We start from the raw sequence: 22,527 nt of genomic DNA on the forward strand, positions 1-22,527 counted from the left end.
ATATACTTTCTTGCTGATGTGTTCTCCTGATGAAAGCAGCGATGAACTTAACCAGACTCACCCAATCCTATCAAGTATTATTAATTACTGATAACCCATATAGGAGCAAAATACACTGCTAGGAAAAAAAAAAAAAACCATCCCTAGAGGGACTTCCCTGGAGGTCCAGTGGTTAAGATTTCACCTTCCAATGCAGGGGGTGCAGGCTTGATCCCTGGCTGGGGAGCTAAGTTCCCACATGCCTCGTGGCCAAAAAACATAAAACAGAAGCAATATTGTAACAAATTCAGTAAAGACTTTAAAAAAATGGTCCACATCAAAAACAAAAACTCTTAAAAAAAAAAAAGAAAACCATCACTGGAGATAATAAAATTAGGGGCTACATCTTGCAAACTATTAAATTCTTGGTACAGTGCCTGATGTATAAGAGAAAACCAGATACTTCTGAATGTCTTATCAATAAATAAATAAACTTAACAGCGCAGGTAGTAGATTCATCTCTCCTTTATAGCTGAAGCATTAAAGGGGAAATTAAGATATGAACAAATGAAGATGGGGTGGCTATAAGGATGCTGAGGAAATGATTCATTTTTCTGGATCATGGATGAAGACATGCAAATTTGGGGCTCTTGGTTAGGAAGAACATGATTTCTCAGAGATCTACTGGTTCATTCAAGAAGGTATGAAACAGGGAATTCTCTGGAGGTCCAGTGGTTAGGACTCCGCACTTCTGTTGCAGAAGGCACAGGTTCATCCCTGGTCAGGGCACTAAGATCCCGCATGCTATGCGGTGCAGCCAAGAAAAAAAAAAAGAAGGTATGAAACAGAAAAATGGAGGGGGCACAGGAAAAATGATCCTTGTGGTAAAGACACCAAAAAAACAACCAGACACAGGGGTAGAAAAAGCTCCCTCTGTACCACCTCTGCTTCCCACAAATAACAAACTTTTGGAGGTAAGAGATCCAACAAGTTGAAATAAAGGCATATTAACTATGAATACATGGAAGTGCATTTCTGAAGAGAACTTTCCTTTAATACATCAGTTACAACCACATGGGCTCACTTTTTAAAATATAAGTAAAATATTACATCATCTGTACATATTATGAACATGTGCAACAGGGATGCTATAAATGCCTACACATATGAAAATGCCATTAATTGATTACTGTTTCAGAACCTCCATCACTCAGGTGCCAGAAAAGCTATAGCTGTACTCCTGGGATTCACCCAGAAAACTCACAGCCAAAGCTCTTTGTGATATAATAAATAGATTCTCGCACAAAAGAATACACTGTAGAATCTAATTCAATAGCACATTTACAGCCTGGATCAGTTAACAGTCCAAGATTAAATTCCTCATGAAACAGCTCATCCCAATAATCCTTCTCCACTTTCATCCTTCCACAAACTTCTGCCCACTCGTCAGATATCACCTAAAATGCCTATTCCCATGTAATGATTTGTATCCTTCTCTAAATCATAAACTCAGAGGGCAAAGACTAGGTCTGTCTTGCTTGGCAAACCATTTATATGAAATATATTTTTGTTGAATGATTTTATGAGTACTGAACATAAATACAATGACTTTCAAACCAAGAAACACTATAATATTTAGCTGCTAAGAAAACAGGTTCTTACTGCGTAATAAACATAATCTGATGGTAAAGTCTTATTTCCATATTCCCATTATCACTTACACCTGCACAGAAAAGCCTTCTTTCTAAAGGCAGAATTAAACCTCTAAATTTTATTGGAATTTCAGCTATGATCCAAAAATTCATGTGGACTTCCAAATTCATTCACAGCCAACAGGTATTAAGACATGTGCCTTTTCCCATTATACTTAAGTTCAATAATAGAGTCTATCTTCCAAATACACTCTTCTCAAAATAGTATTTTTAATTCTTGTACATTTTCAGTTATTGTAGAAGATATGCTTTCGAAAAGGATTAAACACTGATGAATAAGTCTTTCTTAAAAATATCTTTCATTCTTAATAGTGGCTGCTGATATTGAGAAAGTAAGGGGAGGCTGGGCCCAAAGTCAGAGCTATAGAAAATCAGATACAGACCAACAAAAACAATAAACTGACAAATCTTCCATAGTAATGACATTTTAAAAATGTCATATACCTAATTTATATATGAGCACCACTGGTAAATTTGACATTAATCTGTAGCAAATGTTTAGAATGAATTAACAAAGAGTTTGTAAATACCTAACATAATCATCCCTAGGAGCCACAACAGACTTACAACACTAAGCAAGGCAATCTTTATGTCACTGTTTCCACAGTGGAAATGCTTTGTAATCCTCAAGTGGAAAAGAAAACAAGATGGGAAATCACAACTGGCTGAATAACAGCAAACACTGCAGATAAACACTGCAGAGGTTTCTATATTGTGCCTTATGCTACTCAACAGAATTTTTTTTTAACACCTTTATTGGAGTATAATTGCTTTACAATGGTGTGTTAGTTTCTGCTTTATAACACAACATAATTATTAATGATTAATACAAAACACATAAAGCATACTTCATTTGTAGATAAAACAAAGCTCTTTTTATCTGCTGCTAAATACATAGGATCACTAAAGAGATTTTAAGACCTTTATGGAAGAGAATTATAAGTCAAAGTTAACTACATGAAATATATCATTCCCAGATATTTTTTTTAATGAATTAACTACAAACAAGTAATTGCAGCTGAAAAAAGTACAGGCTGCAGGGCTTTTTGTTTCATAGTAATATATGTGAAAATGGCCTAGGTTTCAGTTGCCTGCAGTTTCAGTAAGTACCAGTAATACAATATGGTTGACAAAATAAAAGTTCACTTCTGGCATCATGACTTAAAAGGAATAGAAAGAAAATTAGGAAAGCAAAAGGTCTGAAAACCATGTCAAATGAAAGGAACAGCTGAAGGAACTAAATATATTTAAACCTGGAAAAAAAAAATCGAAAAGATTATGATGGTACTTTTCAAATACACAAACCGTTCCAACAAAAAAAGAAATATCTTTATGGCTCTAAGATAAATAACTAGTATTAAGTAGACATTACAAGAAAAGATTTTAACTGTTTTTAAAAATGAGCTATACAAAAATGGAAAGACTGTACTGTGATACAGTAAACATCACAGGAAGTACTTTAACAAAAAGCCTCCCATACCCATATGGGAGACTAAATATAGTGATCATTATTAATGCTATTATCCTAAACAGAAGGTAAATAGCAAAAGTATAAGATAGGAAAACAGTGAGATTCATTTGAGAGAAGGTAGGGAAAAAGGAAATAAATATCTAAGAGATAGTTGACAAATGGGGAGATGTTTCATTAGGTTAATTAGAATAAAATAAAATTCAAGTAAAAATACACAAGGTATACATAATAAAACAATTTAAACTATAACAGTATCTTAATAATGTGTTAATAAACAGATTAAGAAGGACAACCTACACTGTTAGCATGTAAATATGAACAACAATAAGGAATGAAAAATAGTACTGTAGTCACCGTTATGAACAGATTAGTCCACTTAAGTTATAGGCAGAAAATTCTTAAACGTGGAACACAAGGTGTAAACAGTTTGATTTAGGAAGCTAATTAGTCTATGTCAGTACAAAGTTCCATAGGATTTAACCCAAAAGGCTATGCAGAAAAAATTTAATTAAATAACGTGTGTGCGTGTGTGTAAGCACAAAATGGGAACTAAGCAGCTGAGATGAAAAAGTAATAGTCATTCTGTGGCTTATAATTAAGCACAGATATATTAAATGCACAGAACAATTGTGAAGAATTAGTCCTAAAATAATTACCATGGACAAACTACTAGTGATTATTAAAATAAATAAAATTATTCTGAAAAGTATGAACAAGAAGCAAAAAATTAAAAGTTAAAAAAGAATTAACAAAATGAGGGCATAAGGAATAAGAAAATTATTTTTTACCTGTTACAGAAACATTTAAAATCTTTGTCAAAATTTCAATTTACATTGGAAAACTAAATTAACCCATCATTGTTAGTTAGCCCAGTTTAAGTGACTGATAATTGAAGGATGATATTTCTCAGTCCTTTTTTGAAGAAAAGTAAGGTGCCATCAACATTTCTGAGATTTAGATTTAAAGCAAAAACCATTATCACAAATATGTAAAATAACAATTACTTTTTCCTTTTATTGTTTAAAGCAAGACTTTTACTGTTAACTTTTTGGAAGATTATCTCATGTAACTATTCTAAAAACTATTTAGTGAAAGGAGTACAGAAAAACATTTCAACAGTTCAGCCCAAACAGCTAAGGAATCAACCAAAGTAACCCATAAAGAGAGTTTTCCCAGAACAAACTTTTTTTTCTTGATTAAAGAACTTTACTTTCAAAGCTAAATGACTTAAGAAAATAAACATGAAGGCATTAACAAAGTCATACACTCTATTTCATTCAATTCACACCAGATTTTAGTCTCCCAACTTTCTCTGTTATCTTTCCATCACTGCAAGATATTAAAGGTACTAGACCTCAGAGGATGGGGAAAGCATATCGCAGACACTAAGACAGGAGCATCACCGTGTGACTCTACATTTCATCTTGAGATTTTAGAGTTCTGGCCACTGACTACCAGGCCAAAGGCAGATAGAAGATGCCTCCCTAGGAATCTGTTTTAGAGGAGAAATGTAAAAAATAAGGCTAATTCAACAGTAACTTAAATAACTTAATAGCTTCACTATAAGCTGTAAAGAAGGATCTCAAGCTTCCGTTTTACTCATGTTTTGTTAAAAAGGCTTCAAAATCAGTTTCCAAAGACACTTTCTTCCTCTTAACCAAATTATTAATAGATTTGGATTTAAGTCACACACATCTAAAAAAATATGGTCTTAGAAGGTATATCTAGCTAATTTGGGATATTTAGGTCTGTGCATGTGAGCATAAATTAGACTTAGAGGCTATTTATCCACTTGAAGGGTGAGGGGAGAAAAAGGAAGTAAAGCATAGGAGAAAATACCAAACTTTTAACACTGAACTCCACAGTAAAACTTTCAGTTACCTGGAACTATTCCAAGAATATTTTAAGCAGTCAGGCATGTGTAAGTGACTGTGTTTGTTTTAAATCCTTCAAATGGCATTCTTACACATATATCCAAAAATATGTTTTTTGGAAACCCCACTCTACCTAGCTCCTATCACAGTAGACAAGTGATAAATGCTTGTTAAATACAGGAATCCAGCAACAGCTACAATGGAGATAATCTAATGATCTGAAGTGATCTTCCATCATTCTGAACATGCAGGAGGCAAAGACTGTTGAACTAAAAACCTTATTATTTGAAAAAAACAGTTAAAAGGAAGGAAGTTAAAAAGGAAAGAAAAATTATTGGCTTATAATTCCTTCCACCTAGAAGATACTTCTCCACCTGTAGAAGTCTGAACTAAAGGATAAGCCCAAATGTCATTTCCTCCATGGCGTGTTCTTCCACCCCAGAGTGAGAGTCTCTTACCCTGACCGGCTAATGTCACGTTAACTCATTTATGACATAATGAGCCTTATATCAAAGTTATACTTTACATGTTATATTTACATAATGATAAAATTGTTATCAGTTGGGGAAAAATACACATATATATTCTAGTTCCTTGGTGACAGGGACATCGTTCTAACATAGTGCCCTGGATACAGAAGGCATGAGGAAGTGTTTTGTGAATGAGCTCAACTGCAGGTAGTAGAGTCTAGAATGACAACACAGGAAAGCATTACCTAGAAAAGTTGCTTCATTTATTTATTCCAACACATACTGAACAACTGGGCCAGGACGACATGCACTGAATGCTATGCATGGCCAGGCACTCCAAACTTAAAAAAAAAAAAAAAAAAAAAATTGGAGGTTGGGAAAGAATGAACCTAAGGTAGGTTTTAGCTCTAAATTCTATAAGGCTATACCTTATATTTAGGGGGATCCACTAATATTTTTCATGAAAAATATAAATAGATTTCCCCTAGTGATAGAAGAGTAAAGAGGCTGGATCAGCTCAGGAATTAGCAGAAAATACAGGAAGTGTGTGACTTTCCAACATGATTACAACCTCTTCCACGCTGAAGAACTAGAAGTGAAATGTCATACAGACTGCAATTTGAAATGGTTTAAAAATGTGTGTGTGTGTGTGCGTGTGTGTATGTGTGTGTATGACATTCATTATACTATTCTTTCAACTTTTCTGTATGTTTGAAATTTTTCAAATAAAGAGTTAAAAATAATATCTTATAACACATATAAGGCAATCTGACTCAATACATTCTTATCAGTGGAGGTTACAAAAAAAAAAAAAAAAAAGGAGAACTCTTAAAAATACATACTTCTATGTTGAGACTGATGGAAAGGGTAAGTTTTGCTTTTTTCTGGGGAGTAACTTCTACTGCTGACACTGGAGCCAGATCTGCTGTGTGGAGAATCCTTTCGGCCTGCAGGTGATTCTCTGAAAAAAGAAGTGTCTCTTTTATGAGGAGACCGGTCTCTCACATAATGGGAAGAGTAGAAACTTTTTCTTCTAAAGCCATCTCTCATGCCCCTTTGAAGAAAAAATAAAATAAGTTAATTATATTCTATACTTTATATATACAAGCACAAATGGCAAAAGCTCTGGTTACAAACCATTGTTTGTGTTGTAATTTATGTCCCCTTTTTCTACCACCACCTAACTTCTGAAATCAGTCAACAAAATGAAACTTTATCAGTGAATTATGTCATTTTTTCAGTTTGGGGTAGAACCAGGTGGTTAAGTGCAAAAGTTACTTTATTTTAAGCAAGCACAAAAATTGTTCAATGTGAAAAAGTCATATAGTCTCTACTTCTGCTTGCTACCAACAACATACCACACAGCTACCATACTCTCAAAGACACCTAGAGAATGCCAAAGATTTCCCCAATGAGACAGTTCATGGTCTACTACCCTCTTCTAAGTACCACTGGTTTTCAACTAGTGTGATTCCCCGCTGCCCCCTGTGATAATTTGGCAACATCTACAGACACTTTTGTTGTTACAACTGGAGAGGAGGGAATGCCCCTAGTGGTTAGGGGCAGGATGCTCCTAAAATGCTACAATGCCCAGGACAACACCCAGGACAACACATATACACAGTAAAAACCTATGCAACCCAAAGTGTTAACAATGCCAAGGTTGAGAAACCCTGGTATATACCTATAAAATCCTTGCTCTCTGAATTTACAACAGATTGTTGCCAATCTCTAAATACCAACTTTTTATATCATCTTTACTTTTATAAATTAAATTTCCTTATTAAGCAATATCATCAACTCAAAGCAGAAAGCCCAAATAATAAAGACTTATAAAGCAAAACTATCTTTATAACAGTAAAGCAAATTAAAATTATTAAATACAACTATGAAGACACAAGCCTCGCACTTCCTTCGTGGCGCAGTGGTTAAGAATCCACCTACCAATGCAGGGGACACAGGTTCAAGCCCTGGTCCGGGAAGATCCCACATGCCACGGAGCAACTAAGCCCGTGCGCCACAACTACTGAGCCTGCACTCTAGGGCCCGTGAGCCGCAACTACTGAGCCCACGTGCCACAATTACTGAAGCCCGTGTGCCTAGAGCCTGTGCTCCACAACGAGAGAAGCCACCGCAATGAGAAGCCCACTCACCGCAACGAAAAGCAGCCCCCGCTCACCACAACTAGAGAAAGCCCGCGCAGCAATGAAGACTCAACACAGCCAAAAATAAACAGATAAATTAATTAATTTTTTTAAAAAAGACACAAGCCTCTATTTAAAAGAACACTTGGAGTCAAACAGGTTTTAATTGAAGATTTAGCAAATGTACCTCCATATTAAAATTAGAGACCATTATCTTCAGACAGAAGAATGGTAAAAAGATGAGCCAATTGTATGAAATTTCAACTGCTCAGAAAATAATTTCAGCATATTGACTGGTAGTCCACAATATATAAGTAGGTTGTTGTCATTAACTGATTAATACCCAAACTATATCCTCTTTCCAGATATAATTTTCTCTGTGCAAAAGTAGAAAACAGTTAAAACTCATTTATGATAAATAGACTCAGACAAAATACTAATACTGAAATAAAGCATTAAAGAAATTCCAATATATTCAAGTTCAATCACTAAAGCTATAGGAATCATATGAATATCACTGAGAGCTGAAGTAAGTAGCTATATATGTATTACACAGATTTTAGGAACTGTACCAGGCACTGGGGACCCAATGGTGAACCACACGCATGCAGTCCCTGCCGTTACGGAACTCTCAGGCTAGTGGGAGAGGTTGATATTAAACATACAGATAAAACATGTAGCCAATGGTGTGTGCAGGGAGACTAGGAGTCTACTTAGTCCAAGCAAGAGACAGTGGTGACTTAGATAAGGCGGGAGCAGGGGAAGGGTCACAAATTCAACATGCACAAGAGTGCAGTTTTGTAGACTCAACGAAACAAGGTAAATGTTTGACTAATGAGTGTGAGAGATGGTGGGTGACAAGATGATACCCAGAATTCTGGCCACGATGAATTACTGAAATAAGAAAAATAGATCTGAGAAATAGGGACAGGGTGGGAGATCCACATTTAGACTTGACAGTGCTATATTTGAGATGCTCATGTAATATCTTGGTAGGCAACAACAGATACTGGTGATAATATCAGAAGAGATTTTTGGCTATAACTATAAATTTGTCTGTAAACAGGAAGTATTTAAAAGCCTTGGGTATAGATGAAAACAAAGGATAAAAAGTGCAGAAGGCCCAGAATCTAGGGTTATAAAACTGCCACACTGAGAAGGAAATGGGCTGAGAATAGAGTGGCCACAGAAACATGAGGCACAGGTGAGTAAGTTATCAGGGAAGGCAATGAAAGAGTGCTCCAAGAAGGAGAATAAAGGTTTCATACAGCGAAAGTAAATGAGCTCTTCCTGATAACTTACTCAGGAAATGGAGAAGAACAGGCCCACATTCAGAGGAAAGACTGCCTATTTTCTCTGGAGGGAATGGAAAGATGAAATGCTGAACTACAGTTTCCTAATCCTGACACCAGATGGCAGTAAAATCACAACAGCACAGTTCAGAGCTATCAGAGCGGCTTGGGGTGGCTAGATACACATGGGGGAAGTGCACGTCAGATTTCAACATCTCAGAGCAGAGCAACGTCTCTCCTCTCCTTCACATCAACATCTCCTACTGACCATCAGATTAAACAAAACATCACCACAGGCAACATCTACCATAAGTATATGGTACTACTTTGATAAAGTGGTAATATTAGCCAAGTCATTTATTCATGTGTGTATGTATACATATTTTTTCATATCTATATATCTATGTCCCAATATATGAAAGGCACTATGAGGAATTACTCTGGCTCTGAAGAAGCTTAATATCTAATTGGGGGGATGGGGAGTAAATGTTCCAAAAGGCTGGTACTGTAATTTAGAAGAGACATATATACATATTAATAGATGAAAAACTGACCAAGGAGTCTTTAAGCAAAGGTGAAATTTAGATCAATACTGTCTAAGAGAAATATAATCAAGGCACACATGATGTAGTCATATTTCAAAAGTAAAGAGAAACAGGTGAAATTAATTTTAGCAATATTTTACTTAACCCAATATATCTAAAATATTAGCAACATGTAATCAATATTAAAAAATTTAGTGAGATAGTTTATATTCTCCCTTTCATCTTACAGCTTGAAAATCCAGTATGTATTTTACACTTACACAATATCTCAGTCTGACTGGCCACATTTTAAGTGCTCAACAGGCACATTCAGCTAGTGGCTCCCGTATGAACAGCACAGAGTTAGATGGTGGGAAAGGCATTCCAAGCTTCAAGAAAAAGTAGAGAAGGATTAAAGGATATTATGCAAACAAGAAGAGAAGTAGTCAGAACAGTGAAAACTTAAAAAAGTAGTAACTAAAAAACAAAGGAAGAAATTTTTGAAAAGGGAAAATGTAGTTAATATCAAATACTGCAGAGGCTGGAACAGATCTTCATATTTAAAACCTAAGAGTCACATGACCAGTGAGTGGGCTGTCCAGTAAAACTTTGGAAACCAAATCAGACTATAAGAAATTATGACCTATCTACTAACGGAGTTAAACTATTACTTTTCTTCTAAAAAAAAAGTTTGGTAGAGGGAAGAAGGAAGAGAATTGGGACAATACTCTGAGGAAAGGGGCTTACTTGGTCATATTTGGAAGTTGGGGGGAAAAGGCTAATTTCCTATAGATGGAGAAACTGATAAACCAAGACACAAAAATGGTAACTGAAAAAGGAGCCAAAAATCACCAGGAAAAAATGGGACAAAGGAACTAAGTAGAAGAGAATAGCACTGAAGGCAAGAAGAGAAGAACACAAAAAGGATAAAGAGGAAAATTTTCATTTCAAGAAGAAAAAATATGAGAAATCTCTCTTCAGAAGTCCTTTACCTCAGTAACATAATTCTAGAAGTCATTAATAGAAGGTAAAGAAAGTAAGGACACGAACAGACGCTTAAGGCAGAGTGGAAAGTATCTGTCCTTTGGGGGAATGTATTCATTTGAGCAGTGTTCCTCAAAATGCAGGTCCCCAGACCTTCATCAGCATTACCTTGGGAAGGTGACAGAAATTCAAATTCAGGGCATCAAACCACACCTACTGAATCAGAATCTCTGGGAGTGAGACCAAGAATTCCAGGCTTTAACAAGGCTCTCCAGGTGATTCTGATGCACAGGAAACTTTGAGAAGGACTAACTAGACAAACTAACGTCTAAGAGCTGTGTACATATAAATATGGTATCTTTAAGTCAAAAACAGAAACTCAGGGCTAATGATAGAGGCAGAACATTTTCCAGGGATGATGATTGTAGGGTTTGACCATGCCAGTGGAGAGCTAAAGAGTTGAAAACACAAGAAAGAACTGGTGTTAATTAAGAGCATCATCAAATCAGGACAGGAAGGGATGGAGGAGAAGACTATATGCCAGAAACTATAATAATCCAGGAACAAGAAATGGGGTCCTGGAAATTCATCAAAGAGTACAAAGATGAGGACAGGTGGTACAAATGGAGAAGTTCAGAGACGACACTGGAACTGTGGCTTGGAGGAGGTAATAAGGAGCAAGAAGTATGCCCAGAACTCATCTCAAGAATCAAGGAATTAGGAGGCAAGTGAGTTGGGAGGTAAGTGGTTTCAACCCTTGGAAGTTAGGCTCCTGTTGCAGAAAATGGATGGAAAGAACAAGAGAAAATATATCCACTCTACTTTGATACTAAAAGACCAAGTCTTTGCCCTCACTGGGCAATGGAGAAGACATATAAATACAACATTTCAGATTGACAGGCAGTTTAAAGAAAGGTAGATGTGAGGGAGGTTATTTTTGATGGGATGATCAGGAAGAACATCTCTGAGAAGGTAATATCTGAGCAGAGATATAACAGAGGGGATGGAACCCAACAAAGAATGAGGCAGTAGAGAGATCTGATGTACATTTACAATGATCACTCTAACTGCTCTGTGAAGGCATCATATGTTGGTGCCAAGGACACAATGATGAGTCAGAGAGCTTTCTTGGCGTTTATAGAATTATACAGCACCTACATTTCAAATATAATACTAGCCCTATGTATAGGACTTAACAGAAGCATAAGTAGTAGAGGAAGGAAAGAGACTGTTAAGGCCCTCTGTGAACTAGCCTCCTAAGTACTAAAAGCCCCTCCCAAAGTAACTACTGACTCCATGACCTTGAACAAGTTACTTAACCTCCTTATGCCTTAATTTCATCATCTACAAGGTGGGGATAATAACAGTACCTACTTACAGCTGCAAGGAGTAAATGAGATATTATATGTAAAGCACTTAGAACAGGGCCTGGTACACAGCACTCAACAGATGTTAGCTAATTCTATTGACAGTATTACCCCACTATGATTTCCATCAAATCAGTATAAAGGCTTATTCAAGAAATTAGCTAAGCGTGCCAATACAACCGCTTGATAGCTTTGTCATTCAGAAAAACTATGAAATCTTACATGTTTGTAAGAGTTTAAAACCTACTCAAAATAATAAAACCTCCAGAACAAGACTTCCACTTGACTTCCCAAGCAATTTGCTTTACAGAAGATGAACTGTGGATAATTCAATGTAAAGAATGGCAGTTATGGAGTTCTGTACACAGATGAAACACATATAAAGTGAAAAGTAGGCAGAATGGCCATTCGCTAGACTAGGGGTCAACAAACATTTGCTTAAAGGTCCAACTACAAATATTTTAGGTTTTGTGGGCTATATGGTCTCCATCACAACTCCTCAACACTCCACTCTAACACAACAGCAGCCACAGATGATATGTAAACCAATGTGTGTGGCTGTGTTCCAATAAAACTTTATTTACAAAAATAGACAGCTGGTCAGATTTGGCCCATGGGTTATAATTTGCTGATCCCAATGTCAAGTATGTACTTCCTGAAGGTTTCCAAACACAATTTATTAAAGAATAAAAAGTTTACCTATAGCTTCCTTTTTCTCACAGAACACAAAGTATGGGGATTTTTTTCACCCTACCCCTTGCAAATATCTCAAGATTTTTATGCTTTAGAAGTTTAATTGTATTTTGGAGAGCAAACTCATTACATAATGATAGAAATATGTTTTGGCTGATTCATATTTTCTACCAGAGACCTGACTTTATATGTTTATAATGTAACTGTAAATATACAAATTTAGTATTTATTTACTTATAATATAAAAAAGCCTTTCTCAAAATATGTTCCACAAAATACTAAGCCACAACTGTGGGAAACACTGAGTTTAATAAAATTAAACACCTTTATTTACAGTGACACTTCTCAGAGCATCCTCTGCAGGAAGACACAGACCCAAAAATTAGTTCATCTGCTCATGTATGGCCTTTGATCTTAGTTTACTTCCTAACTCCTTTAAGCACAGCAACTTTACAATGAATATGGTATCTATGACTATAGTTTTAAGCTTTAGTCTTTTCATTATCCGTTATCTTATTTTTAACCTTCCCCCAAACACATGGATCCTCAAGTTATAAAATATTTTACCTAACTTTGAGACAATGTGGGGAAGAGGGTGATAGATTCTCTTTCCTTTAACACATACCATGACAAATTCAGGCTGACTAAAAAGCTAAATGTTTGGAAGGAAGGAATAGGAGAAAAAGACCTGTCTCTCTGTCTGTCTGTCTGTCTGTCTCTCTCTCTCTCTATATATATATATTTAAAAGATACTAAATAATTATAAGTCTACAGGAAGAAACCACTGTGTATCAAAATACCAAGTTTAAACTACATACAAAAAAAGAGCCTAAAGTTGAAAATGTAATTAGATTTAAAGCAAATTTCCAATTAAGAGGGAAAATTCCAACATCTGATGGCAATCTTAAATGTTAGTCTTTAATAATTTAATGAATGTTGACAAACCTTTGAACAAGATGAAAACACCAATAAAAAGTAGATGAAGGATATGAAGATAAATCAATGAAAGACAAATGTATCATCTCACTAAATATTTAATATAACTCAAGTTATTTTAATTTTTTCCTATCAAATAGGCAAATGATCCCATCCAATAGTGAAAACTAGGGTGGGATATATAAGCCTCATCATAATACACAATTTGGGTTGGGCTGGAAATTGCTAGGGATTTACTGGTCCTAAAAATACTACTCTAGTCCATAAAACAGAGTTAGACTTCAAGGTCCACACTGACTGTCAGAATGCCTTTCTTATCTTTAAATAACAAGTTTCCTTTCTCTCTTCCTCTATTTATATTCTGTACAAATCTCACTTTTTCTAGGCTCAATCTAAAGTTACAAAATGCTACACAATACTTTGAATTCCTTCTTTTTCTTGGCGTAACACCTGGTTAATTTAGTTTGCGCTTGGTTTCAAATGTCAACCAGAAGAGTTTCTTTGAGAGAAAAAAGTTACTGTTATCAAAACAATCCAGTAATCCATAAATAAGATGGGTGTCTTAATATATATCACTGGTGCACGTCATATTAGTTTTATGACACAACTGAGTCTTAATTTTCTTAAATTTTTGTCTTCCACTATAATTTATGCCAGACTTAGGTAAAAATGGATATACTACAAGGGCTTAGCTGTTTTGTTCTTTTTTTCTTTAAATTAAGATAATATGGCAAGGACAAATTGAGCAACCTTGTATCTTTTACCTTATACCTAAACAAAAACCTTTCACTTCTATTTCTTTGGCATAAAATGTAATGTGAGAGTGCAATGAGTTTTTAAAGCATGTAATTCAACAGAAAGTCAACAGTGCTTTCATCTGTAAACTTATTCCTAGTAAAATCAAGGAATTTTTTCCTTTCTTTTCAGATGATTTCTATAATGTGATTGTAGTACTTCATAATGTAAGTTTTAAATTTTTATTTAATTAGAAATTAGTTGTTAAGCTTTTTTTCTTTCATTTCATTGATAGTTCCTATTTATCAAGTGGAAGACCAAATATTTCACAATTATTTAGTAAATCAGTTTGACTATTATGAAAAACTTATGTAACTAAATATTTTCTGATGTCAATATTCTAAGTTCCCTATTTTAGATTTTAAAAATTGATCTTCCATTACTCAAAGCCACCTCCCTCCAACACCAACCTTCCAATCCAAAAAGAAATCTGGATAGCTAATATTCTCCACAGTAATTAAGTAGCTGTAATTATACTTCAAAGAGGAAAAGCAACCTCTAGAAACAGTTTCCTGATGCTTAATGTACTCAAGTGAGGAGTACAACTATTATTACTGCTCTGAGAATCTGATACTCTAAATGCAAAAAAACCCTACTTATCCAAATTATGAATATGAAAAACAGTCAAAATATATGCAAGGATAAAAAAGGATTCTATTAAGTGAGGCTCCTTAGTATATTGATGGTTCTCAAGTGACAGTAATTTTGCTCCAAGCAGGACATGTGGCAATATCTGAAGACATGACATTTTTTACTGTCACAACAGGGGGATACTACTAGCATCTAGTGGGTAAAGGTCAGGGGTGCTGCTAAACAACCTACAATAAACAGGACAGACCCCCTCAATAAAAAACTGCCCAGCTCAAAATGCCAATAGTGTCAAAGTTCAGAAATCCTGAGACAGACACACGTGCATGCACCCACGCGGACACACACACACACACACACACACTCAAATTTAATCTATCAGTTTAAGAAATAAGAAGAAACATTCTAAAGCTTTCTTGGAACCACTTAACGATTCTAAAATGTTACTTTATAACATACCTAACTTCAAGTATTAAAATTCCTTCAACTCTTCTAAACATTCAAATTATATGTTACATTTTCAAGTAAAGTATTTTCTACTCTATTTTCAATCTTTAATTTATATACAGTCCAATAGTTAAGAGCACAGACTCTGGAACAAGTCTGCCAGGGTTCAAATCCTGGCTTCATCATTTGGTTACCATGGGAGAGGTGTGACAGTTACTTAACTTCTCTGTGCCTGTTTCGTCATCTATAAAACGGGAATGATGGATTAAGAGGAATAATGCCTACATAATTCATAATACATAATAAGTATTCATACTTATTAACTCAAATTTTAAAAAAAACCACTGAAAATACCAAGTGTTGACAAGGATGTGGAACAAATGAAATTCACATGTGTTGCGGATGGGAATATAAATGGGTGCAAAGCTGCTAGCTCTCAGTCCACAAATCACCACAGGACTAGCAAATGCACATCATCATCAGTGACGAATCGCACTGCATTTTTCAAAGGCTTTTGGATTAATCACGGTGCATCTGTTACTCAGTTCATACACAGACAACAAAGCATGTAGTTTTGTTGCCTTCTTGTTCCCAGTGATAAACCCACGTGATATTTTATAAAAATGGATAATTGAAAGAAAATTAGTCAACAAAGACAAAAGTGCAGCCAAGAAACAAAGTGACAATGGTAGGAGTGGAATTCAAATTGAACGTAAATGGAGTTACCGAAGAAACATGTGACCATAGGAATGTTGACAATGTTGCCTTCAAGATATACAGCCTCAGGAAATTGGTGAAGGCAAGCTTATTGAAGGCAAACAACAAAAGGGACTGTGACAAAAAAGGATGAAGATGTCCCAGAGGAAGTGAGGCTAACAAAAAAATTCCATTAAAGGAACTCTCAGAGAAATTTCACAACAATGAAAATGCAAAGGATAAAATGTCGGAAACTGATCCAAACTCAGAATGGAGTACGTATGACCATTCACCAAGGCATAAAAAAGATGCTTGCTTCAAGAAGACGACAAACACTGTTCAAACTACTCTTGATAAGTTTTTTTACAAAGAAATAAAACTCAAACTCTCAATGTTTCTAATGTTATAAATTACAGTGTATTAAATGAATATTAGTTTTATCATTTATTTTACTTCCCTATACATTTCTATTGAAAGAGTTTGATGTATTGACAAAAAGTTTTGCAAGTCACAACGACTGTAATTATTCTCATTGACTATTAAGATGGCTTTATGTCAGAATAATGATCACCTTTGGAGAGGAAGAAGAAAATAACTCTATAGGAGTTATGAATAGGAGCATGAAGAAGCTTCTGGGATGCAAGTAATGTTCTATTTCTTAACCTGGATGTGGTTACACTTACGGTTAACACTGAGCTATACACCTTGATTTGTGTACTTTATGTATGTTATATGCTCTAATAAGTGTCTATGAAAAAGAAAGCTATTGGGACTTCCCTGGTGGCGCAGTGGTTAAGAATCCATCTGCCAATGCAGGGGACACAGGTTCGATCCCTGGTCCGGGAAGATCCCACATGCCGCAGAGCCAACAAGCCCATGCACCACAACTACTGAGCCTGCACTCTAGTGCCCGCAAGCCACAACTACTGAAGCCCATGCACTCTAGGGCCGGTGCTCCACAAGAGAAGCCACTGCTATGAGAAGCCCAAGCACTGCAACGAAGAGTAGCCCCCAATCGCCGCAACTAGAGAAAGCCTGTACGCAGCAACGAAGACCCAACGCAGCAAAAAAAAAGGTGCTTATTTTCCTCTAAAAATGTGATATATAAAAATTTAGCTCCTTATCACTTAAAATGATGTGAAGGGATTTTTTAAAGAAAGCAAAAAGGGACTTCCCTGGTGGCGCAGTGGTTGAGAGTCCGCCTGCCAATGCAGGGGACAGGGGTTCATGCCCCGGTCCGGGAAGATCCCACATGCAGCGGAGCAGCTAGGTCCGTGAGCCATGGCCACTAAGCCTGCGCGTCCGGAGCCTGTGCTCCGCAACGGGGCAGGCCACAACAGTGAGAGGCCCGCGAACCACCAAAAATAAAAATAAAAAATAAGAAACCAAACAGAACTTTCATCTTCGAGAAAAGAATTTTCATTTTTAATATTTATTTTAAGGGAAAACAAATTGTAAGACTAACTACTATCTAAAAATCATTATTATATTTTAAAGATTTATTTCAAACACCCGAACAGCATAGCATTACTCGCCAAACCCAAGATAAGGCAGCCTTGTCAACTTCAACTACCAACGTGGTGCCAGGTAATCTTCCCAGAGGATCACCAAGAAATCAGTAAAATATGATTAGCTTCCTCCACCTCAGGATATTCTCTCTGCAAAGGCAAACCTTATAATATGTCTTGACCAAGAAATAATCCAACTTATATTTTGTTGCTATTTATTTTTCCATTATTCAGAAAAATGCTATACCTTAACAAAGCAATTCTTAACCTTCAACATTATTTCCAAATATGAGTCTCTTCACCTGACCTGCAGAATAGTGCACAGATTCGAAGACAATCTTTTATAGACAAAACATTTAAAAAAAAATAATCCTTTGTAACAATATATAAAATTTAAAGATTTTTTTTGTCTCCCATAGTTTTTCTTAAATCTTTGGTGCCTGCTACTGTATGTATGCAGCTAAACGTTATCAAATGACTAATGAATAAGCAAACACAAAATAATTTTTTTTTTTTTTTTTTTTTTGCGGTACGCGGGCCTCTCACTATTGTGGCCTCTCCCGTTGTGGAGCTGCGGATGCGCAGGCTCAGCGGCCATGCCTCACGGGCCTAGCCGCTCCACAGCATGTGGGATCTTCCTGGACCGGGGCACGAAGCCGTGTTCCCTGCATCGGCAGGCGGACTCTCAACCACTGCGCCACCAGGGAAGCCCACAAAATAATTATTAACAGAAAAATGTTAAGTCTTCCGTTGCCCTTGCTTTAACAGCTTGTATTTCTGTAAACTCACTCATGGTTTTACTCTGTACCATATATTTAATAGATATTTTATACTAATAAAATCTTTGACATATCATTTTTTAAATATTTCTGTTTCATAGAGTTTGACCTAAAGATACCATTACTTCAAGGCTCACCTCGATTTTTGCTACTTCAATAAAATACCACTACTACATTTAAGAAATATTTCTACGTCCAAAAATGGGGAACTAAATAATTCTAATTTGACTGCTGAAAAAAATCTAGAGAAACTGGACAAAAGATTTGTTTTTTAGTAATCTGCTCAGAGCCATCAGAGAGCTAAAAACATAGTAAAGAACTATGGATCCAAAGTACAAGAGAAGTAGGAAGCCCAGATTGCTGAGCCTGTCTTTTTTGGGCTGCTTTTGCTTTTATATATCTGCCAATTTCAGAAACAGTAGTTGAGAGGATGAAAAGCTGAGAAATAATTCTGATGGCTTCACAGAATTAGGATATAAAGATCTTCCTAAGGGTTACACAATGAGCAGGGTGAACTGGAAGTAGACTCGCCTGGCTTCATATGACCTAATTTCCCTTAGGTTGACCCTGAACTGCTAATGACTAACCCTCTATTTGAAATACTTAGAGATTTCTGTCTTCTTGATCACTAATTAAGATTCCTTAAAATTATTTCAGATGTAAAAATCCCATTTTAACAAGAAAATCTAAGTATTTAAAATCGCGTAAGTAAAATAAATTTAAGTTAAACATTCTTAAATACAGAACTGTCTCCTGAAGAATGGTACAAATTAAAACAAACCCACATATACAACTGTCATTTAGTACTTAAAATGCAAAACATAAAATCTCTATAGTTTATCATTAGTTTGTCCAAAAAAAGTTAAAAGAATCGATTGAATAAGTATCACAGCTTTATTCATACTTTTTTCTTTTAAAGTGCGTTAGTCCCAACACTCATTATTAGCTATAAAATTCAATTAATATCAACTAGTATAATTTTCTTTATGCAAGTATCATCCTGATTTTAAGAAAGAATTTTGTTTAAAGATGCCCCTGAGGCGTGCTAAACACAGCAACATGATACTGGGAACTTGAGCACATTTTAATTGTCATTCCATAATTCACAGGGTATAACTCTGCACTGCAAGTAAGACGAAGTTCCATTTACTGCACAAAGAAAACTTACATCAAAAGCCTTCAAACTCTAAAGTTTCTAGCTATGTTGAAAACGAGGATATCAACATATATAATGAATCCAATCAAAAAAGAGAAGAAATATAAGTACAACTAGAATGCTTACTATGAGGCCTCTCCCAAAAAAACATGTATTTAACAGAACTGATCATTTTTATTATCAAAAAAGTATATAACTTGAGAGCTAGGACAGCATCTTTGGCTGTGTCACAAACATTTCAGCCATAATGCTGGACATATATATAGGGGGCAAAGTCACCTAGAGAATGGAAGATGGGAAGAACTAATATGCTATAAGGCACTGTTTCTCAAAATGTGAACCTGGGAGAATCGACACTATAATTACCTTGAATGCTGGTTTCAAAAGCAAACTTAAAAAGTTCAGGATTCTCACCTGTTAATATACACCCCCAAACTAATTCCACCCCTCACACCAAGCCAGACAAATTGTGATCAACCTCTCAGTTTCAGCAGATGTATGTTTACTGGTTAAGAGTAAAAATCAAAGGCAAAGATACAATGGGAGGGAACAAGGGGGAGAAAGCAAGCATTTTACTTCTTATTCAGGACCTCATATTTCTTTCCTTCCCGCATTCAACACTCAGAAATACTTCACACAAAATACTGGCTACTTCATTTCTTGTCAACAAGAACTTCAAAAAGGAATTAAATTTTCAAGAATCATTTAGAGAAAGCAGCTTGGTAACTAGTAGAGCAGGGTTAAGAATAAGTTAAGTGCAGACCTCAAATATCTGTTTTTAAATGTGGAATAAGAGAACGAGGGGTACTGTTACTTAAGCTAAGGGATTTCCCGCATTACTTTTTATTCTATACTACCCCAAAATCAAGTAACTGTCTTATACCAGAGTTGAGATGGAAGTTTGGGGACCCAGTGCAGAGTTCTTTCCACAAAACCACATCTTTACAGTTAAAAGTAATCTGGGAATGAGATATGGGCTGAGATCTCCCAGCTAGAATATAGATCTTTTCTGTGTTATTCACAATTTGATCACTGACACCTAAAACAGTGCCTAATGTTATTAAGGAAAAACGTTCCTAACTTGCTATAACAAAAATACCAAAAAATGTAATGTTGAGTCATTACACAAAAGAAGTCTATCTAACCACCAAGAAACAGTCTAGGGCAGGCCTTCCAAGGTGAGAGACTCTGCTCCATGCATCATCCAAGAACCCTGGCTGACCACTCTGCTATTTCAACATGTGGCTTCCAAGGTCACATGCCTGCTGCCATTGCATTCCAGGGTCCACCCTGCAACACGGGAAAAGGTAAATGCTTGTGGAAGAATATGTGTAGAAACAGAACTCCTACTCACATTATTCTGGAGATAAATAGTTACATGGCCACACCTAGCTGGAAGGAAGGCTGGGAAACGTAGTCTACCTACATGCCTAAGATGTGTGAAGAAGAGCTTGAAGTCTTTTCAAGAATGATGAAATAAAAAGTTTTCAATGAAAAGTCTGGGATTCCCAAGTGAAAATGTGTCTAACAGGCAGTTGGATGTGGAAATGTTGAGCTCAGAAAACAAGCCAAGGCCAGAGATACAGATTTGTCTGCCATCAGCAACAGACAGTACAGGTCAGAGATTCTCAAACTTCAGTCCTCAGACCCTCTGCATCACAATCATCCAGGGGGCCTGTGAAAAATACAGATGATTCAGATTCTAAGGCTCCATTTACTGAATCAGAATCTCTTGAGATGAAGACTGGTAATCTTCATTTTTAATGAGCTCCTAAGCAATTCTTACGAACACAAGTTTTAGAAACATAAGCAAAGGGAATAACTGCTGTCAAAAATAAAAGATTCAAGATGAAGTTAGCACAAATGAGAGAAGGTGCCAAGAAGTCACTGTTAACATGATCCCGCAGTTTCTGGACTGTTGTCGAGCCATACTACCTATTAGATCAATGGTTCTCAAGTCTAGCTTCACATTAGAACATCTGATGAGCTTTTAAAAAATACTGATGCACCGGTCCCACCCAAGACCAATTACATCACATCACCAAGTGTGAGGACCAGGAATTATGGAGTATTCTTTTTTTTAAAAAAAGCTTTACACCTAATTCAGAGTACAGCCAGGATTGAGAAACGCCATTATGAGACAGCTGCTTTTACATGCTCTTCATTTCGGAGTCCCAGATTATTGCCCTACTCCAGAGATCACAAACCCTTGTTTTAATTAGCTGTGAACACTGAAAAATCAAGAGATCTAACATTTTTTTAAAATCTGGATTTCTGACTTCTTTTGAAGCAGGCCACAGTGGCCTTATATTATTAAACAGCAAAGATCAGCTGGTACCAGGTAGCAGCTGCTCCAATCTGACCCTTGACATTCGTTTACATTCCCTAACTGGCCACCGTAGGCACATGAGTTACTGCCATTGATAGACAGGGGCATTATTACCACAGATAAACAAATATGTTAACTACTCACCTGTAAGTATTACAAGTACTTTATGCTTAATAACTGTATTTGTTTCACTCACGTAACAAAAATATAGTAATCTGAGTCAATCTTGTAATGTTTTCGTATCAGCTTCTTCATAAACCAATCCCTCCAACTTCCTTTAACTGAAGCCTGGCAATGGAACACAAATACTATCTCCCCTCAAACTCCTGAGTAATAAGTGCACATTGATGACTTTACCTCAAGCTCCTGAGGTATATGGGGCAGAGGATTATGTTCTAAATCCTCCATCCTCTAAAAAATGGGAGAAAGGGCCCGACAACTCCTTATTTAAAGTAATGGCTTCCCACTGTAACCCCACATTGCCTATATTACCAACGTTCTGGGAATTTTCCCACATTTCCTAAAGCCTTTAACTCAATGACACACTGTAACACTGTAACATATCCTATGCACTGTAACATATCCTATCCACATCATGAGTGACTTTCAGAATTCATGTGGATCATCTGTGCAGCACGGTAGCAATTCCTTGACCACCTCCTACCTCTTCACAATACTTAGGCACTCTCTGAAATCCAAAACCTTGCCACTTATTACCCAGAGGTGCTCTTCATCAGAATCCAATACTGCATTCTTATCACAATGTCTTATCCTTCAGTTTTC

At 36.1% G+C, this 22,527-nt stretch overlaps 1 protein-coding gene across 9 annotated transcripts in view; it reads right to left on the minus strand.

Annotated features, from left to right (window-relative positions):
* Positions 1-22,527, minus strand: part of PPHLN1 (periphilin 1) — a 142,974-nt gene that overhangs the window by 78,192 nt on the left and 42,255 nt on the right. For 8 of the 9 annotated variants that reach the window (XM_079938491.1, XM_079938488.1, XM_079938483.1 and 5 more), the window contains one exon: positions 6,349-6,560. In XM_079938491.1, the coding sequence (XP_079794617.1) occupies positions 6,349-6,560 (212 nt within the window). The remainder of the gene's footprint in view (positions 1-6,348; positions 6,561-22,527) is intronic. The other variant, XM_079938486.1, reaches the window with a different exon arrangement.

This window comes from Stenella coeruleoalba (genome assembly GCF_951394435.1).
Source record: "Stenella coeruleoalba genome assembly, chromosome: 11".
NCBI lineage: Eukaryota > Metazoa > Chordata > Mammalia > Artiodactyla > Delphinidae > Stenella > Stenella coeruleoalba.